At 37.6% G+C, this 17,790-nt stretch overlaps 1 protein-coding gene across 3 annotated transcripts in view; it reads left to right on the top strand.

Moving 5' to 3' along the window:
* Nucleotides 1–1,583: 1,583 nt before the first annotated feature.
* Nucleotides 1,584–17,790, top strand: part of ccbe1 (collagen and calcium binding EGF domains 1) — a 112,106-nt gene continuing 95,899 nt past the window's right edge. For all 3 annotated transcript variants that reach the window (XM_034192741.1, XM_034192740.1, XM_034192743.1), the window contains exons 1-2: nucleotides 1,584–1,950; nucleotides 2,039–2,119. In XM_034192741.1, the coding sequence (XP_034048632.1) occupies nucleotides 1,844–1,950; nucleotides 2,039–2,119 (188 nt within the window). In that variant the 5' untranslated portion in view covers nucleotides 1,584–1,843. The remainder of the gene's footprint in view (nucleotides 1,951–2,038; nucleotides 2,120–17,790) is intronic.

The raw sequence follows: 17,790 nt of genomic DNA, 5'->3' as shown, positions 1-17,790 counted from the left end.
TGCGCCAAGCAGATTTTCGATACCACTTAAGAGGATTAACATCACTAAGGATCCAGCCTCCTGTCACAACAAAAATACACAAAAATGTATGACAGCCATCCCAGGATGGTAATTATAGCCAGGTAGGGGTCAATGAAGAATTATACAGTGGTCAAAATGTAAAAATGGTCCAATCATGTTGAGAAATATACCAAATTATTTGTCTGATCACACCAATTCCAAAAAGGTATAGTTTGGACTATCTATGACTGAATGTTCTGGAGTTATGAGGCAAAAACAGCAAAAATGGTGCCAAAGGTCAATTTCAGTTTGTACAGGGGTCAAAAGTTAAAGTTGCTCCAATTTTGGTAAAAAGTGAGGCAAATTATTGGTTGAGTTAATAGGGTTTTAAAAAGGAATAGTTTGCACCATGTGTCATGCTTAGTTATCACGTTACAGGGTAAAACATATGTAACACAAATCATAGAATCCAATGGACATCACTACACTTTGGGGATCAAACATTCAACAGAGACAAATCTATTCTATTTATTAATCCTTTAATTTCAACCAGTAATTTGCATAATTTTTACTGAAACTGGAGCAACTTTAACTTTTGACCCCAGTACAAACTGAAACTGGCTGTTGTCACAGTTTTTGCTGTTTTTACCCCATAACTCCAGAACATTTAGTCGTACTAAGTCCAAACTATACCTTTTTGGATTCATGATCAGACAAATAATGTGGCATATTTTTCAACATGATTGGAGCATTTTAAAATTTTGACCTCGGTGTCAAAACTGACCTCTCTCTTTATTGACCCCTGCCTTTCTATAGCTACTACCCTGGGATGTCTATCAGCTGAGGCTGGATTTTAAGTGCAGATTGGATCCCTTAAGTGGTACTGATTAGGTCAAAATAATGACTGGCTCATGGACTAAAACATGAGATATGACACAAACTATAGACTGTATATTTACTGGACAAACCCTCTGTGACATCACCCATCAGTTTTCTGAAGGGTGGCTCTGAAGCTCAAATGTAACTATCTTGGAAGTGCCTCAATAAGCCTAACTCCTGGCCAACCCATAAATGGACAAATAGGTGGAGTGTGGGCAAGATCAGGATGACCCTTTTAAGACCCTTTTAGTTGCAAGCTGTAAACACATTTATGCCACATTGAAGATGGGCATTTAACATGTGCTTCTCTGGGAAGTGATTCGCTCTTGAAGCCCGCCTTAATCATGACGGCGTGCAACACTAGTTTCAAGTAACTGCAAGTTTTACAATCATTTTTCAGCACCCAAGATTTCTGCTTCACACGTAATTGCTTCACAAAATGATTTGCTGTTTTGAAACTCTTGCAACACTAAATGGACCGATTGTTTTAGAAATTTAATCACGGGTTCCAAATGCTCAAAACACTACAATGGTGACATCTAGTGGGCACTGGGAACTGCTTGGATCAGAAAAGGTAAAGACACCTTTATTTTTTAGGGTCAAACATCAAAATGCCTGACACCGTCCTTTAAGGCTGTGCATGTTTTCGTCTTTAGCAGGAAATTGCTGTAATAATAAGCACAAAGCACTGAAGCCAACCCCCACCACCACTCACCCCCCATCTTCCTGGTTACGCCCCTGCTTTGGTTTTCTTGACAGAATTGCAGAAAGGGAGCTGATGATTTGCAGACAGAGGAGAGGAAGGCAAGTGTGGTGCACTGCTGACAGTGCAAAGGAATTTATTTCACATCGACAGCAGCACCCGGTAAGCTGGAGCCACAGCACCGTACACGGTGAAGTTCAACGCCACTGCTGGAGCCAGTCATCCATCCCACATCTGGAGCCCTGACGGCAGCCTGCACCCATGATCCTCAAACACCACAGGAGTCCTCTTCTGCTCACTGTGACCTGCATGTGTTTCTCAGGAGGCTGGCTGTGGTCCTACAGAGAAGATCAGGATGTTAACGGGAGGTAGGGCTGCGTCACATCAGAGAAAATAGGAAACCCTGCATGAGATGAAGGAGATGCTCACTCTGCTCCATCGTCTTTTCTCCCACAGCGAAGAATGCTCTGAAAATAAGATTTCCACAACCAAATACCTCTGCATGAAATCGACTGGAGAAGTGACAACGTGCTACAGGTACCAACTCTGCTGGCATCCTGTTCAGAATAAGACTGAATGAGTGAATTGAACCAGAAAGGTGCTGAGAGAGTGTGATCCATCTGCCAAGTCTGGACCATCTTAAATGTCTTCATTGCATTAGGATTAATAACGTGATCGCATGGTTCTTATATTGCACAATCCCTTAAACTAAACATCGGAAACTCACTGAAATTTGAGAATATCAGTCTTACCATCCGAAAGAGTGGAAAAGAAAATACTCCATAATCTGAATCCGACTTCCAATCAACACCAGAACCTAATGGATTCTTCCTGTTGTTAATTTTGTGACTAATGCACATAAATTATTGGTAACACATGGTAGATACGTGATACTTACACCGTAGGTGATAGATGATTAGATTTGGGATTTATTTAGTGCACTATATTAATGAAGTCATTTTAATTGTCAAACAGTGTAACTATAACAAATGGTACACACTTGATACTTAAACTCTAGGTACTCCCTGGGCGGTGTATAATCAGATTAGAATTTAGGGGTGTTTTGTGCCAACTTCTGCACAATTATGAAATTATTTTTATTTTCAATACAATAACTCATTAACAATATGTGGTAGAAATGTAATACTTAGACTATAGATACCCACTGGGGAGTGAAAAAGGTCCTTAGACTTTCAGTTCATTTGGTGCATACAGTAGTGTTCAGAATAATAGTAGTGCTATGTGACTAAAAAGATGAATCCAGGTTTTGAGTATATTTCTTATTGTTACATGGGAAACAAGGTACCAGCAGATTCAGTAGATTCTCACAAATCCAACAAGAGCAAGCATTCATGATATGCACAGTCTTAAGGCTATGAAATTGGGCTATTAGTAAAAAAAAAGTAGAAAAGGGGGTGTTCACAATAATAGTAGTGTGGCATTCAGTCAGTGAGTTCGTCAATTTTGTGGAACAAACAGGTGTGAATCAGGTGTCCCCTATTTAAGGATGAAGCCAGCACCTGTTGAACATGCTTTTCTCTTTGAAAGCCTGAGGAAAATGGGACGTTCAAGACACTGTTCAGAAGAACAGCGTAGTTTGATTAAAAAGTTGATTTTAGAGGGGAAATCTTATACGCAGGTGCAAAAATTATAGGCTGTTCATCTACAATGATCTCCAATGCTTTAAAATGGACAAAAAAACCAGAGCCGTGTGGAAGAAAATGGAAAACAACCATCAAAATGGATAGAAGAATAACCAGAATGGCAAAAGCTCACCCATTGATCAGCTCCAGAATGATCAAAGACAGTCTGGAGTTACCTGTAAGTGCTGTGACAGTTAGAATACACCTGTGTGAAGCTAATTTATTTGCAAGAATCCCCTGCAAAGTCCCTCTGTTAAATAAAAGACATGTGCAGAAGAGGTTGCAATTTGCCAAAGAACACATCAACTGGCCTAAAGAGAAATGGAGGAATATTTTGTGGACTGATGAGAGTAAAATTGTTCTTTTTGGGTCCAAGGGCCGCAGACAGTTTGTGAGACGACCCCCAAACTCTGAATTCAAGCCACAGTTCACAGTGAAGACAGTGAAGCATGGTGGTGCAAGCACCATGATATGGGCATGTTTCTCCTACTATGGTGTTGGGCCTATATATCGCATACCAGGTATCAAGGATCAGTTTAGATATGTCAAAATACTTGAAGAGGTCATGTTGCCTTATGCTGAAGAGGACATGCCCTTGAAGTGGGTGTTTCAACAAGACATTGACACCAAGCACACTAGTAAATGAGCAAAATCTTGGTTCCAAACCAACAAAATTAATGTTTGGAGTGGCCTGCCCAATCCCCGGACCTGACCAATTGAGAACTTGTGGGGTGACATAAAAAAGCTGTTTCTGAAGCAAAACCAAGAAATGTGAATGAATTGTGGAATGTTGTTAAAGAATCTTGGAGTGGAATAACAGCTGAAAGGTGCCACAAGTTGGTTGACCTCCATGCCTTGCAGATGTGAAGAAATCATGGAAAACTGTGGTTATACAACTAAATACTAGTTTAGTGATTCACAGGATTGCTAAAAAAGCAGTTTGAACATAATAGTTTTGAGTTTGTAGCATCAACAGCAGATGCTACTATTATTGTGAACACCCAATTTTCTACTTTTTTTTTTTTACTAATAGCCCAATTTCATAGCCTTAAGAGTGTGCATATCATGAATGCTTGGTCTTGTTGGATTTGTGAGAATCTATTGAATCTACTGGTACCTTGTTTCCCATGTAACAATAAGAAATATACTCAAAACCTGGATTAATCTTTTTAGTCACATGGCACTACTATTATTCTGAACACTACTGTATGTGTTAGTGATCTTTCTTACACACCAACTATACAGTAACTAATTAACAATAGAACATAGACACAAGATGTTTGGGGGTATTTTATGCTAACTTGTGCAAATTAATGAGGATGAAGTGATTCATCTTGTGCGTACAATAACTCTACCAGCACATGGTAGACATTTGATCCTAATACTATAGGTATCCAGTGAGGAGTAGATGAGCTGCTTATATTTTAGTTTCAGTATGTGCATATTTTCATATTAAGGATGAAGTGATTTTTCTTTGGAACACAGTATCTAACTAGAGCACTGCGCTCATAGAGCGCAAACCTCCACCAACACTAGTTTCCCATTACACAAATTTTTACCTTGGAAAATTTTCAAGGTCAAAGTCCACAGAACATTGGTATCTCTGCTATGCACATTTTGTCATTGCTTTTTGGCACTTCGTTTCCGACTGATAACTGGAAGACAAACGGGCATAAAATTGAAGACCCCATCCAATTTTGATGGGTAAATCCATAACAGAAAAATGAGAGTGATTGAGGCACTTGTGATTGAGATATAATGCAAAAATGTACATCAAATGGGCTTTCAATATTAAATACAAATGTCCACAAAATCCACAGTTCAGATCAGATTCTGATCAAACTTTGTCAGGTGATAGTGAGTGTCAGTCTGCACCTCAGCTTCAAACATGAGAGTGTTTGAGGCACATTTAATTAAGCTATAATGTAAAATATACATTCAATGGGGGTTTCAATGTTAAATTTAAATGGCAACAAATCTGTAATATGGATCAGATCCAGATCAACTTGTTAGTCAATCAAGAATGCCATCCTACATAATGCTCTCAAATATGAGAAATAAGAAATATAAGAAATTCAATATTTTCTTGACAGAGTTATGGATTTTTGAAAAATTGTTCAATGTTAAGGGCCCTTCACACATAGTGCAAATACGTACAACTCCAGGGCAGCTCACGGCGATATTGCTCGTACGAGCAAACCATGAAACACTGCGCCAACGGGCAGGCGTGCACGATGCTGGTGCGATGGTTTGTGCACAAGGGAACACAGTGCCAGCAGCTGTGGTTACACATCGTCCAGACAAACAAGTAGGGGCGATAACACAACCTTCACCCAACTCTGTTGGTGGAGGTAACTAACAATAAACGGTACACGAATGATACTTACACCATAGATAACGGTAAAGTCCATTTCTGCGTGCTTTTGTTTCCCCTCTGGGAAAAAAAGTGATGTGACACTGGTGAAAGCTCTTTTCAGAAGTGCTCAAAATGTACATTTTTGGAACGTTTCATCTTGGCATCACTTGACAAACTGCTGGCTGTAATTCAAGCAGATTGTAACATCCTGTTTCATCTTCCAGTCTCAAATGCACTTACACGTAATTATGTTGGTGTATGATTATTGGCTGTGGCCGTGGTGTTTATTTAAAGAAGAAAAATGGTTTTTCACTCAGTGTTCCACTGATGTATGTCTTCATGAGAGGTCAGTTCAGTTTACCTGCAAGCTGCGAGCTGACAGCTGCTCTCGACTCGACTACAGAGCCAAAAATTCAGATGATGATATGAATTTGATTAAATAAATATGGAGTTATGTATAAGTCATAATGCAGTGCATATTTTTTTTAAATAGGCAGTCTGACACCAAAATGCCAGCACAGTAGCCCTTGGCGTGAGTGAGATGTATGTCAAAGAGGCATGACTGAGTGGCAAAAGGAAGAAATAAACAAACAGTGTTTAGGCAGACAGCATCAGTGTGTCTGCAGTTACTGCACATCTTGAAACATTTTTGTTGCTGTCTTAAACAGTTTTGAAACAGTCTGATATTGGTTTCAAATGAAGTGGGCCCATAATAGGGATTCTGGAGCTTTCTTCCTCTTTAACTTGTACAGTTAAGTCCATACAGTGCATCCAGAAATTATTCACAGCTCTTCACTTTTTACACATTTGGTTATGTTACCGCCTTACTCGAAAATGGAGTAAATTAATTTTCCCCCCTCAAAATTCTAGTCACAACACCCCATAATGACAACATAACTTTTTTGTTGCAAATTTATTAAAAACAAGAAACTAAGAAATCACATGTACATAAGAATTCACAACCTGTTGACCCCCAAAATGTGAATCAGCTTCAAATCGTGAATTATCAGCAAAACCTTTATGAAAATTTATCAGGAATATTCACGAGCTGTTAATAATTTTTGTGCATGATATATATATATATATATATATATATATATATATATATATATATATATATATATATATATATATATATATACGAGGTCCTGTGAGGCTTCATCACGGCGTTGCTGTGCGCCATGCGGCACCGCCGTGACGCATGAAGCCTCCGCTCCTCTTTCCATGACAAAAACTCCTGTAACAGTGGAATGTGCCGTTCATTTCCAAACTGGACGCTGTATTTATCCGGGACGTCATCTGATTAGCACAGGAATTGTGAAAAGACGTGAAACATCAGCACTTTTTTGGCACATTGAGACAGACGTGCAGAGGAATTCCCGCGCGTCGCGACGTGTGCCGCATGGCGCAAAGCAACACCATCATGAAGCCTCACGGGACATGTTCTGGCATGTCCAGGCACATCCACAATTTCTCGGATAATCACTCAATGGAAAAACCACCGACAGCTGTCTGAACGCCATCTCAAAGCCGTCCTGTGAGACCAAAACTGAGGTGGTTTTGTCTCGCTCCAGTAGCGAATCCATCGTGACGCGCAAAGCCTCTGCTCGGCTTTCCATGACAAAATCTCTTGTTAAAAGTGAAATCTGCTGGAAAATTGTTGATGTCCAGCTCTTGTGATAACCAGAGAAAGTGCAACATGACGGTCCCTCTGATCCACAGAGCCATCCGTTTAGAAATGATCCGGTGGGTTTGTGGCTCTCGATGACGGCACGGAGTGCGGCGCGCCGAGCGTCCTTAAAGCTGTAGTAAACAGTCCTTATTCTCTGTGAAGCCTGTAAAATTTTCACCGAAAGCCAGATAAATTTTTTCAAATGGTTTCCAGCTGCCAGTCTCTAACAGTTTTCTGAAAAAATTCTGATGGAAAAAAAAGCCCAAATCATTCCGTCATTTCCTGACAATGAAAATCCGCCGAGTGGGGCTGGACCACTCCTCACTCAAAGCCTGCTCACAGGCGAATGACACAACCGACATGCGTGGAAAAACTCACGCATGCGCACGAGGGTTCAAGCTTGTCTGACGCAATCACACGTGATTCAAATCCATATGGTTTTTGAAAAAAAATAATAAGGTCGGATACTTTTCTAATAGACCTTGTGTGTATATATATATATATATATATATAATTATTATATATAGTAATTAACAACGTATGGAAAACACTTTATACTTATACCATCTGTCTCCAGTGAGTAGGAGATGAGTTAATTACATTTTTGTGTAATAATGAAGATGAAGTGATTATGCTTGTGAACATATCTCATTAAGAAGACATGGTAGACACTTGATACTTATGCCGCAGTATCCCATGGTGAGTTGATGAGGTCATCAGACTGTAAGATTTTTTAGTGCACATATGTGCATGGTAATTAGGATTGATGGATTTACATTTATTTCTGAAAATATTTATAATTCTGTTCTTCTAATTTAGGTGTATCAATAATTCTGGCCAGTATTGTAGGTGTATGTCTCAATATTCAACAGTAAAATTATTTGATTAAATTATGTGTTTATTTGTATAACAGAGATTTTGTATTTCTAAAGTGGAAATTGGTCCAAATTTGATTCATTTATTTAAACCTTAACATTTTAAGCCAACATACCTTTGCCTATAAGCGCTAAAACATTTAAACATATATTTGCCATCCTTCCGAGTATAAGTCGCACCTTTCTTTCTGTATTTTTATTAGCGCTATAATTTGGAATTTTGTGCACTGTTGTCATATACTTTTATTAGTGCCAATTTATTATTTTATTATATGAATTTTGTTTGGTTAGTGCTTTGATTTCTTGGGAATTCCCTATAAAAAATGTGTTGTTGTTATTATTATTCAGAACAGACACATGGTTTTCCAGTATATGAATCAGCACACGTCCTCCCACACTAGTAAAAATAAGAACAAACTAGAAGCACTCAGAGAGTGCAAACCTCCGCCAAGGCCATGGGTCACTGATGCATAACATCTACATGCCGTGGAATCATTGAACCTAAAAAACGTCCTAACAAGTATGTTTGCTCAGTAGTAAAAAAAGTTTCATGTGTTGTGACTGGATAGCAATGTATCCTTAGCGCTTGGCATCACAGTTTATTGCAACTTGCACCTTTCCCAGAAGCTACTGTCATCTGAGCACTGATATTGATATTGCATGTGCTTATAGACAAAAACAAATGAGACAAAATTCAATTTATTATTCAACTAAACTGCAAATATATGATTTTTTGTTTTTTTTTTAACATTTATGAAACACTTCTCTAAACAAGGCCATAGGGTCACTGACCCTAAAGAGATTCCCTCCTTGGCACAGTGATCTATTCAACAATTCAGTGTACAACCAAAACTATGATATATACACTTTTCTTTCCTTTATATTTGACATCCTTGACCATGAAAACATACCACTAGAACTTGGAATCACTTTTATGTCTTTATTAGTTCAAAAGTTATTGTATAAAAAACGATTTTTTCGGTAATGGCGATTTTCTTCTGGATGTAGCTCCATAACATTTGCAGCTACATCAATCTGATGACACTTACTGAATCAGTACAGATTCAGCTACACATTTGTGTTAGTTGTGCATCTCTAGCTTCATTTGTCACCTCACACTGACACATTTCTATTTTCCCTATATTTTGCATATTCTGGATCACCAGATCCAGAATCCGGATCGATCATCACCAAACTTTGGTGTTTGATAGAACATTTGACTATGTTACACCCTAATTTTTTTTCAAGCCTTTCTGCCTTGTTTTTGTGGATTAGAAACTAGAATCCTTTAAAAATTCCTGGATCCGGATCGTGATCCGGCATCACCACTAAAATTTAATCACTTGTTCCTCTTGTCATTTCCAACCACTCCACAAAATGTTCATCAAAATCCTTTCAAAGCTTTTGAGTATCCTGCTGACAAACAGACAAACGCGACCGAGAAACATAACTTCCTTTGCGGAGGTAAAAAAACTACTCCAGAAAATACAGTATATGTTGTGTGTTTGAGGAAAACTGGCTGTATTGCTAGTATTTCAGAGGAAAGAACTGCTGAAAACAGCAGATTTTTATAATATTATATTTTTACTATAGTTTACTGAAGATTGTGGCTGCTTTGACTTGGAAAAACAAAGTAGGCTTTGATTAAAATGATAAGATGGGACTTGTTCTTTTTAATCATACATTATTCACAATTTTTTGGATCAGTTGAACACCAATTACATGCTTTTTCTTGAATAGTTTTTTCCTCCAAACCACAGTTTATGCTGCTGATGAGAGATTAGATTTCAAAGCCGGATTGACTACCCTGAGAATGACCCTTTTTATTTCAGTGAGCATTTTGAATTTAAGGAGCTCTGAAGGTTTACTCCAGCACTTACAAAGCTAATGTGATAATCCTGCTTCATCGCTCAAGCCTCATGGAGAAACTATACCTGACACCTGATCTATTTCCATGCTTTGTGAACTCCTGGAGATGTCAGCTGAATCAGGATCTGAACTGGAAGCATTATGCTGGTAATATGAGAAACGGTTGTCAATCAGTTTGTGTGTTCCACTGCTCTTCCCACATTCTTTTCCCACCAGGTGGATGAAAGGTGAGTCTGAAATCATCCTTAAATACTTAATTTTTGTAAAATGCAAGGTCAAATCAAAATCAAAATTTGGATTTTTCACTTTTATGTCCAGCAAACCTGTCACAAACATGGAGATGGGCTCTGGAATTGCCCAGGCAAGTTAAATTACGAAATGCCAATAATTGGGGTTAAACCAAACATACAGTGCCCTCCAAAAGTATGGAATACATGGTATTTCACACATTTTAATTTGTTTATGTCATTTCAAATTAAAAGAAAAAATATATTAAAAAAATAAAAATTTCAGCGAAAATATACGCTGCATCTCAGTACGTTCTGCAAATTGTAGCTGAACTTTCAGGTTCTTTTTCAGAAAATCTCCTCTACAGCACTTCATCAGAAGCTGTATAACTGGTGATATAAAATGCAAAACATGCACTGTGCACAATTTCTCCAATCACAGCCACAGAAGCCTGTAACTTCTTCTGGGTTGTCTGGGTATCTTGGTGGCTTTCCTCACTGTTCTCCTTCTTGCACAGTCACTTCATAACTAATGTAAATGAAGTCCAAGACATATTCAGTAACTTGGAAATGGTCACATAGCCATTCCATGACTTGAAAACTGGTGATTAAACTGATTATTACAGGAATTATACCAAAGCGTTCCATTACTTATGCAACCCATCATCTGAGCTATAATTTTTATTATTTTATATCAGTTGTAGAGATATGCTTTCAGTTTGAATTTAATCAGATCATTTTAGAATTTTTTTCTTTCTTTTCTTTCTTTTTTTGTATTGAAATGGCATAAACAACTTAAAATGGTGAAATACCAAGGGTTCCAATACTTTTGGGGGGGCACTGTAGTATGAATAGTGATGTGGGTTCTGGAATTGCCCATGCAAGGTCAAATTTTGCCAATGGACAGCCAATGGGGACAAGGCCATGTGGAGTCTCAGGTTAAAATTTGATTTATTTATTTATCTATTTCCAGCACAGTTTGCACCAAACATGGGAAATGGGGTCTGTTCTAGAATTCCCCCACAAGGTCAAATTTGCCAGAGGGTGAAATAACAGGACAAGGTTATTGGAGATAAAGGTCAAATTTAGGCTTTTCACATCAATTTCTGCCAAATTTGGTACATATTGTATATAGAAGTGGGTTCTGGATTTGTCCAAGCCAGGGGCAACTTTGCAGTCAAGACAATTGGAGTGAGTTTTTTTCACTGCAATATGGCCCCAAACATGACACATACAGTATGTGCAGGTCTGTTCTAGAATTGTCTAGCTAGGTCACATTTGCCAAGGTCAATCATTGGGGTCATGGTCACTGGGGATAAAGGGTCAAAAATTAAGTTTTCACTTTGTTTGCAACAAAGGTGACCCGCATATGGAGGTCTGTTCCTGAATTTCTCAGCAAAATCAAATTGGTCAAAGGTCATTCTTGAGGTCAAAGTCACAGCTGTCTGACTGTTTGTTGACTGACTCCTCTCAGGTTCTTCTGCTCAGTTCTACCAAATTTTGTATGCCAATGAAGGGTGACCCTGATACATATATAATTTATTTGGGCAGATTAGGGTCAAGATTTTGATTTTCAAGTCAGTTTGGACCAAATGTGGCAACACACTTAAGTGGATGTCAGAATTGTAGAGACATTTGGGTTAAGGTCAAAGTCAAAGAGGGGTCAAATGTCAGTTTTGCTGTAGCCCTTAAGTCTTCATGCCCATGGGCACAAGTCTGCATAAACTCTCATTAGTTGTTGTTGTGTTTGTGTTCTGTATTGTAAACTTTTTTGTAGCATGGCCCAAGCAGGGGGTCACCCTTTTGAGTCTGGTCTGCTTGAGGTGTTCTTCCTCAAATCATCAGAGGGAGTTTACTGTTACCACTGTCACCTGTGTGTTTGCTCTAGGGTTGGTACGGTTAGACCTTACTTGTGTGAAGCTACCTGAGGCAGCTTTGTTGTGATTTGGTGCTATATAAAATCAATAAATTAAAGTCAATTGCTTTTCATTTATTGAATTTTAAAACATTTCGGCCAATTGCTTCTCACATCCACATAGTCATTTCTGGAATCTAAAGTAGGAACCAGTCCAGTGTGTTGCACATTAATAACCTTTTGCTTTTAGCTCTTCTGAGGCGAGAACAGGTTCCATGAAATAGTTGCAGTGCTTTGATTTGTTGTGTGTAATTACTAGGTTGCAAAGGAAAGAGCAGAACACAGCTGAATCACATAACTGATGTGTGGCTATGCATAACGTTTGCTTTGTTAGCATTTTGTTGGTGTGCACACTCCTCCTCAGCAGTGCAGAAAAAAAAACTTTTTTTTTATTTTCAGATGCTTCACATGCCCTGAGCTGATCCAAATGCCGTCGCTTCTTCCTTAAAACGTCCGCATCGGGTCATTCCACTGAACCTTCCTGACATATTTACTGTCAGATTTTACTTGCATCTTTTACCTATTAGTAACAGTGAGACAGGAGAACGTAGAAAAGTGTCAAAGCAAGTCAAGCTTTTCCATTGACTGTAGAACTGCCTGATAATATTTTTACCATACGGTTCAAACACAGGAGGACGCTACTCAATCCAAAAACAGACAGAGGTGGGGATTGACTGTACCTGCTCCTCTCTTTTTCTATTCTGTTAAAATCTGCTTTTCACATTACATTTAATGCACCTTGAATAATCCCTCATCAGAGCCGGTGTGTTCTGTCTCCCAGCTTTCAATAGGAAAAATGCACTCATGGTTTGTTTCGTTGTCATGTTTCAGGTCCTTTTTGGTATACGTATTTTGGCACAGCCTATAAGCTACAGTTAGTTCAGTCAGAGACGTGTGTCATTCAAAGTGAATGTTTATGCAGTTAGATTCAGAGGATTTGGCTCTTTGAGCAATTGTATGCAGAATTCTCTTTCTCGGCATTTAGCAAAATGTCAAGAATGTATTCTGCAAATAATCACCAGCAGTGAGATTCAGTATGTTCAGGCATGAGCTTTCATTGGAATTTCATGGAAATTTGAAAAGTGCATACAATAACCAGTCAGAAAATGGTTTATTCCAGTTTCTGGAAAGCTGTGATGGCAACAATCTTACGTTAGTTAAAAAAAAAAACATGTGGGCAAAGTCACATGTATTGGAAGCCGTAAATTTGACTTTGCTCACTTTTGTAATAATGGGACTGTATTCCTTGGCTGTAGACCATCAAGACATCGCGATATTACAGATCTCCCATTTTCAGATGCCAATTTTATGAATCCAAGATGACCTCCATGGTGGCTTCAGGGACAATGGAAACATCCATTTTCTGATTGGATATTACATGCATCCCCCCCAGAAAGTTTAACTAATTTCCATAAAATTCCAATCCAGTGAAATTACACAAACAACCTGACTACAGGGTTGGGTGGTAACTGGTGGTGGGCACAGCTAACCAAAAAGTTAGCTTTGATAACCACTAATCAGCTAACTGAAAAGTTATCTTTTATAACACTAAACTGATAAACCACCAAAAAAATTTATTGGAAGCTACAGCTAACCGATAACTTTCAGTATTGTCTTCAGTACACTCTCAGCTACTAACAAGCCGATTGTGAGTCTAAACACCGCTAACGCTTCTGATAGAATCAAAGGCCTTCACAAACCCAAACACAGTCAATGAATCAGCACTTCTGTCTTTGTGCGCCCTGCTCACTGCTGTAGGGAAGCGTCATTTACCTTACCATACAGTGGTCCAGCCGAGAGGTAAATGTCTTGAAAAGGAAAGCAGGTTTGACTTATGGTTTTGATTTATAAATCAAATTAATCCAGATAGAATAACTACCTTAATGTCAACTCTTAAAATGTACAAAGTGAAAATATAACACATATCTGTTAATTTTAAAATAATGCACTAATTCTGAATATTTGAACATTAACACATAGATGCCCAAAGGAATCATGGGTAAACTGAGCATCCGCTTATACTGATTAGTAAAAACAATCAGGTCGACAACCGTGTGATATAACCGGGTGCCAGTTGATGGCAGTGTTATATGCATTTTGACCCCAGTTATATCACAAGGTTGTCAACCTGAATCACAACTTAACAGACTTTTCGGTTTTGCAAATGCCTTTTTGTCTCTTTCTCTAAAGTACAAATAATATGGAAATCACTGAGAGCTATTATATTAATAAATCTATTCTGTAACCCAAGGCCTTCTACTCCACCAATGTTCTATGAAATCTTTATATACCATATAATAAAAGGCAAGTGGCCTCTGTGTGTTTTGGTATCCAGAGCATCAATTGAAATCCAGAAAAAGGTGACTTTTGTCCTTTAGCATACTTATGTATTTTTTTTTTTCATGAGGATTCAGTTTGTGAAAACAACAAGGTGATCAGACCAATATTTTTTGAGAAATCAGTCATTTTTAAAAACAACAAGCCTGTACAGTATATGTTGCACTTCCACAATAAGAGCCTGTATTTCAACATAAAAGCCTGTGAGGTTGCTGCAGACCTGACAGTCAGTCTGTCCATCCTCTAACATCCCAGACAGCAGATTCATATCTGGATATTTTCGGTATGCATGTGACCCCAAACCCAGAATTAACATGTTCACAATTTGGACAAAACAGCAGAATTGAAGAATATGATTTAATGTGAACACTGTCGCAGTGTATGGGTGACTTCTATGGGCACTTATTATGTCCTTTGATCATATTGTATGAAAAACAGAAAAAAGGGGAAATTTCACACTTTTATAGTTATCTTTACAATGAAAGTGTTTTAAGAAATTTGTTCTAGTAGTCTATGATGACTTTTTCACCTTTTTTCAGCATCATTATATGCAAATATTGCCATTTTGTGCTTGTCCCACACCCAGACTTTTGATCTTCAATGATAAAAATGAATGGTAAAAAAACATTTTTTCTAATGTTTTAAAATATCAGTAAAATAATCAAAACATAATTGGGGTATTCAATGTCATACAACTGTTGTGATTTTTTTTAAACAAAATGTAGTTGTCCCACACTATTGCCGTAATTTCCACCACAACACTGTAATGTCCCTTTAAACAGTTTGTATGAAAGATTGTTTGGGTAGTTTCTATGGAGATAAACACTGACATCAGAGCACATGTATATAGCGCCAAAAACATATATATATATATATATATATATATATATATAGATAGATAGATATATATAACATTTTATTTGAAGGCACCTTTATCAGCACTCAAGGACACCATCCAGTAATATACCAAGTCCATTAAAGAGGCAACAATAAAAATCAATATATGTATGTATATATATATATATATATATGCAATCAGAGCTACAAACAAAGAAGGTTAAAGAAAAATAAAACAATGGTGGTAAAAAAAAAACAGTTTATGTCATTTTAATTGGACAGCTCCCCTTAACACCAAGTTCCCCAAAAAGCATGTTAACATTTGGTTTGAACCACAAACCAGTTCAGGATTATTTTTAGCAACATCAACATGGTAACTGTTGCTGTTTTCCATTTTAAAAGACCAAAATACATCACAATAAACTAAATAAGCTGTCTGAGTGAAGAGTGTGGAATAAGTCCAAATATTTCCCAAATTGTTCGGTGGGAAAAAAAGTAATTGATAATACTGTATGGTTTCTGAAGGGGTGTAAAAAGCCATATTCATTGGTGAACACTTGATAACGATTTTATCATATACCTATAAATAATAATGTTGGGTTTCTGAAGGGTGTAAAAAGCCATATTCATTGGTGAACAACTTGATAACTTTTATCATATACCTATAAATATAAATGTTGTATGGTTTTGAAGGGTGTAAAAAGCCATATTCATTGGTAAAACACTTGATAATGATTTTATCATATACCTATAAATGATAAATGTGTATGGTTTTCTGAAGGGTGTAAAAAGCCATATTCATTGGTGAACAACTTGATAACGATTTTATCATATACCTATAAATGATAAATGTATGGTTTTCTGAAGGGTGTAAAAAGCCATATTCATTGGTGAACAACTTGATAAAGATTTTATCATATACCTATAAATGATAAATGTATGGTTTTCTGAAGGGTGTAAAAAGCCATATTCATTGGTGAACAACTTGATAACGATTTTATCATACCTATAAATGATAAATGTATGGTTTCTGAAGGGTGTAAAAAGCCATATTCATTGGTAAAACAACTTGATAACGATTTTGTCATATACCTATAAATACAAATGTTGTATGGTTTTGTGAAGGGTGTAAAAAGCCATATCATTGGTAAAACAACTTGATAATGATTTTATCATATACCTATAAATGATAAATGTTGTATGGTTTCTGAAGGGTGTAAAAAGCCATATTCATTGGTGAACAACTTGATAACAATTTTATCATATACAGTGGTCCCTCATTTATTGCGGGAGTTACGTTCTAAAAATAACCCGCGATAGGCGAAATCCAAACCTTCGTAAAAATTAGAACGTTTTCCTATAAATAATTATGATGGCTTTTAGAACTAACGAATTTAATTTTAATGATCAGCCTACGAGGTTGGACATATAAGAAATTATAATAGTAACTCACCAGTATTTCACAGTTCCTCTGACCGCGCCTCTTCGTCGTGGCGCCACTCCGCTGTCCGGATTGGCTGATTACTCGGGTGGTATGAAAAATATTACCCGTCCGCGAAAAGGTGTATTGCTATTTATTCTTTAGTGTTTTATCCAATCATATTGGCGTATCATTTATAGGTATATGATAATTAGTAATATCCGGTATTACAGCTTGCACGCCACATCGTCTTATGCTCTTCTTGGCGACATTCATCCTTCACAGAACAGTTTGTGTAAAAGTCTTGCAGGATTGTGGCCTCGACATAAAGGAAAAGTTGCATGTTTGATTCTTAATACACTATTTCCATAACAACAAATTTGACCCTTCAGTGTCATTTTGAAGTTCATTGTATGCCTATTTTTTTTTTTTTTATCCATTGAGGTCAGGAAGCCACTGCAGTGTGTTAATGTTTCTAGAGAGCTGAAAGTTGCTGTGTCTCTGCCAGTCTGTCTGGGCATGTGCAGAGACGCACTGCAGTGCTGCACTGTGCATGGAGAGAAGATGTAGAGGAGTTTTTAACAGCGGCATGTTTGCTCCCTGCAATATGCTTATTACCATTCCATGTGTGAGACAGCACTCTATATGTGCTTTCGGACGCCACTAGCCGTTCTGTGCACGTGGCACTCCTACAGTACTACATTGAGTGACAGTGCATTAAGCAAACAAACAAACAAAAAGGTTTGGGTCAATGTCACCTGGCTCCTGGGCAGTGAATGTGGTGTTACCGCTCATTGAACTTCACATTTACTCTTTGAACAAAGCCAAACTGGGTTTGTTTGATGGAAGAACTGTCAGTGCACTACGTCAACCTTATAAAACAGTTTTCAGCTTCACTGACCTTTATTACAAACAATGCTTTGTCATATTTTTCCCTCCTTGGCCTTTTGTTTTGTCATTCACATTTCTTTATTGTTGAAGTAAGCCAGTTAAACGTGCAGAATAAAAGGAGCTCACGCTGCACTAACCCGTCCTATGCACAGTGAAGGTATCGTTT

This window comes from Thalassophryne amazonica, chromosome 17 (genome assembly GCF_902500255.1).
Source record: "Thalassophryne amazonica chromosome 17, fThaAma1.1, whole genome shotgun sequence".
Taxonomy (NCBI): domain Eukaryota; kingdom Metazoa; phylum Chordata; class Actinopteri; order Batrachoidiformes; family Batrachoididae; genus Thalassophryne; species Thalassophryne amazonica.
This window is presented reverse-complemented; position numbering and strand designations above follow the sequence as displayed.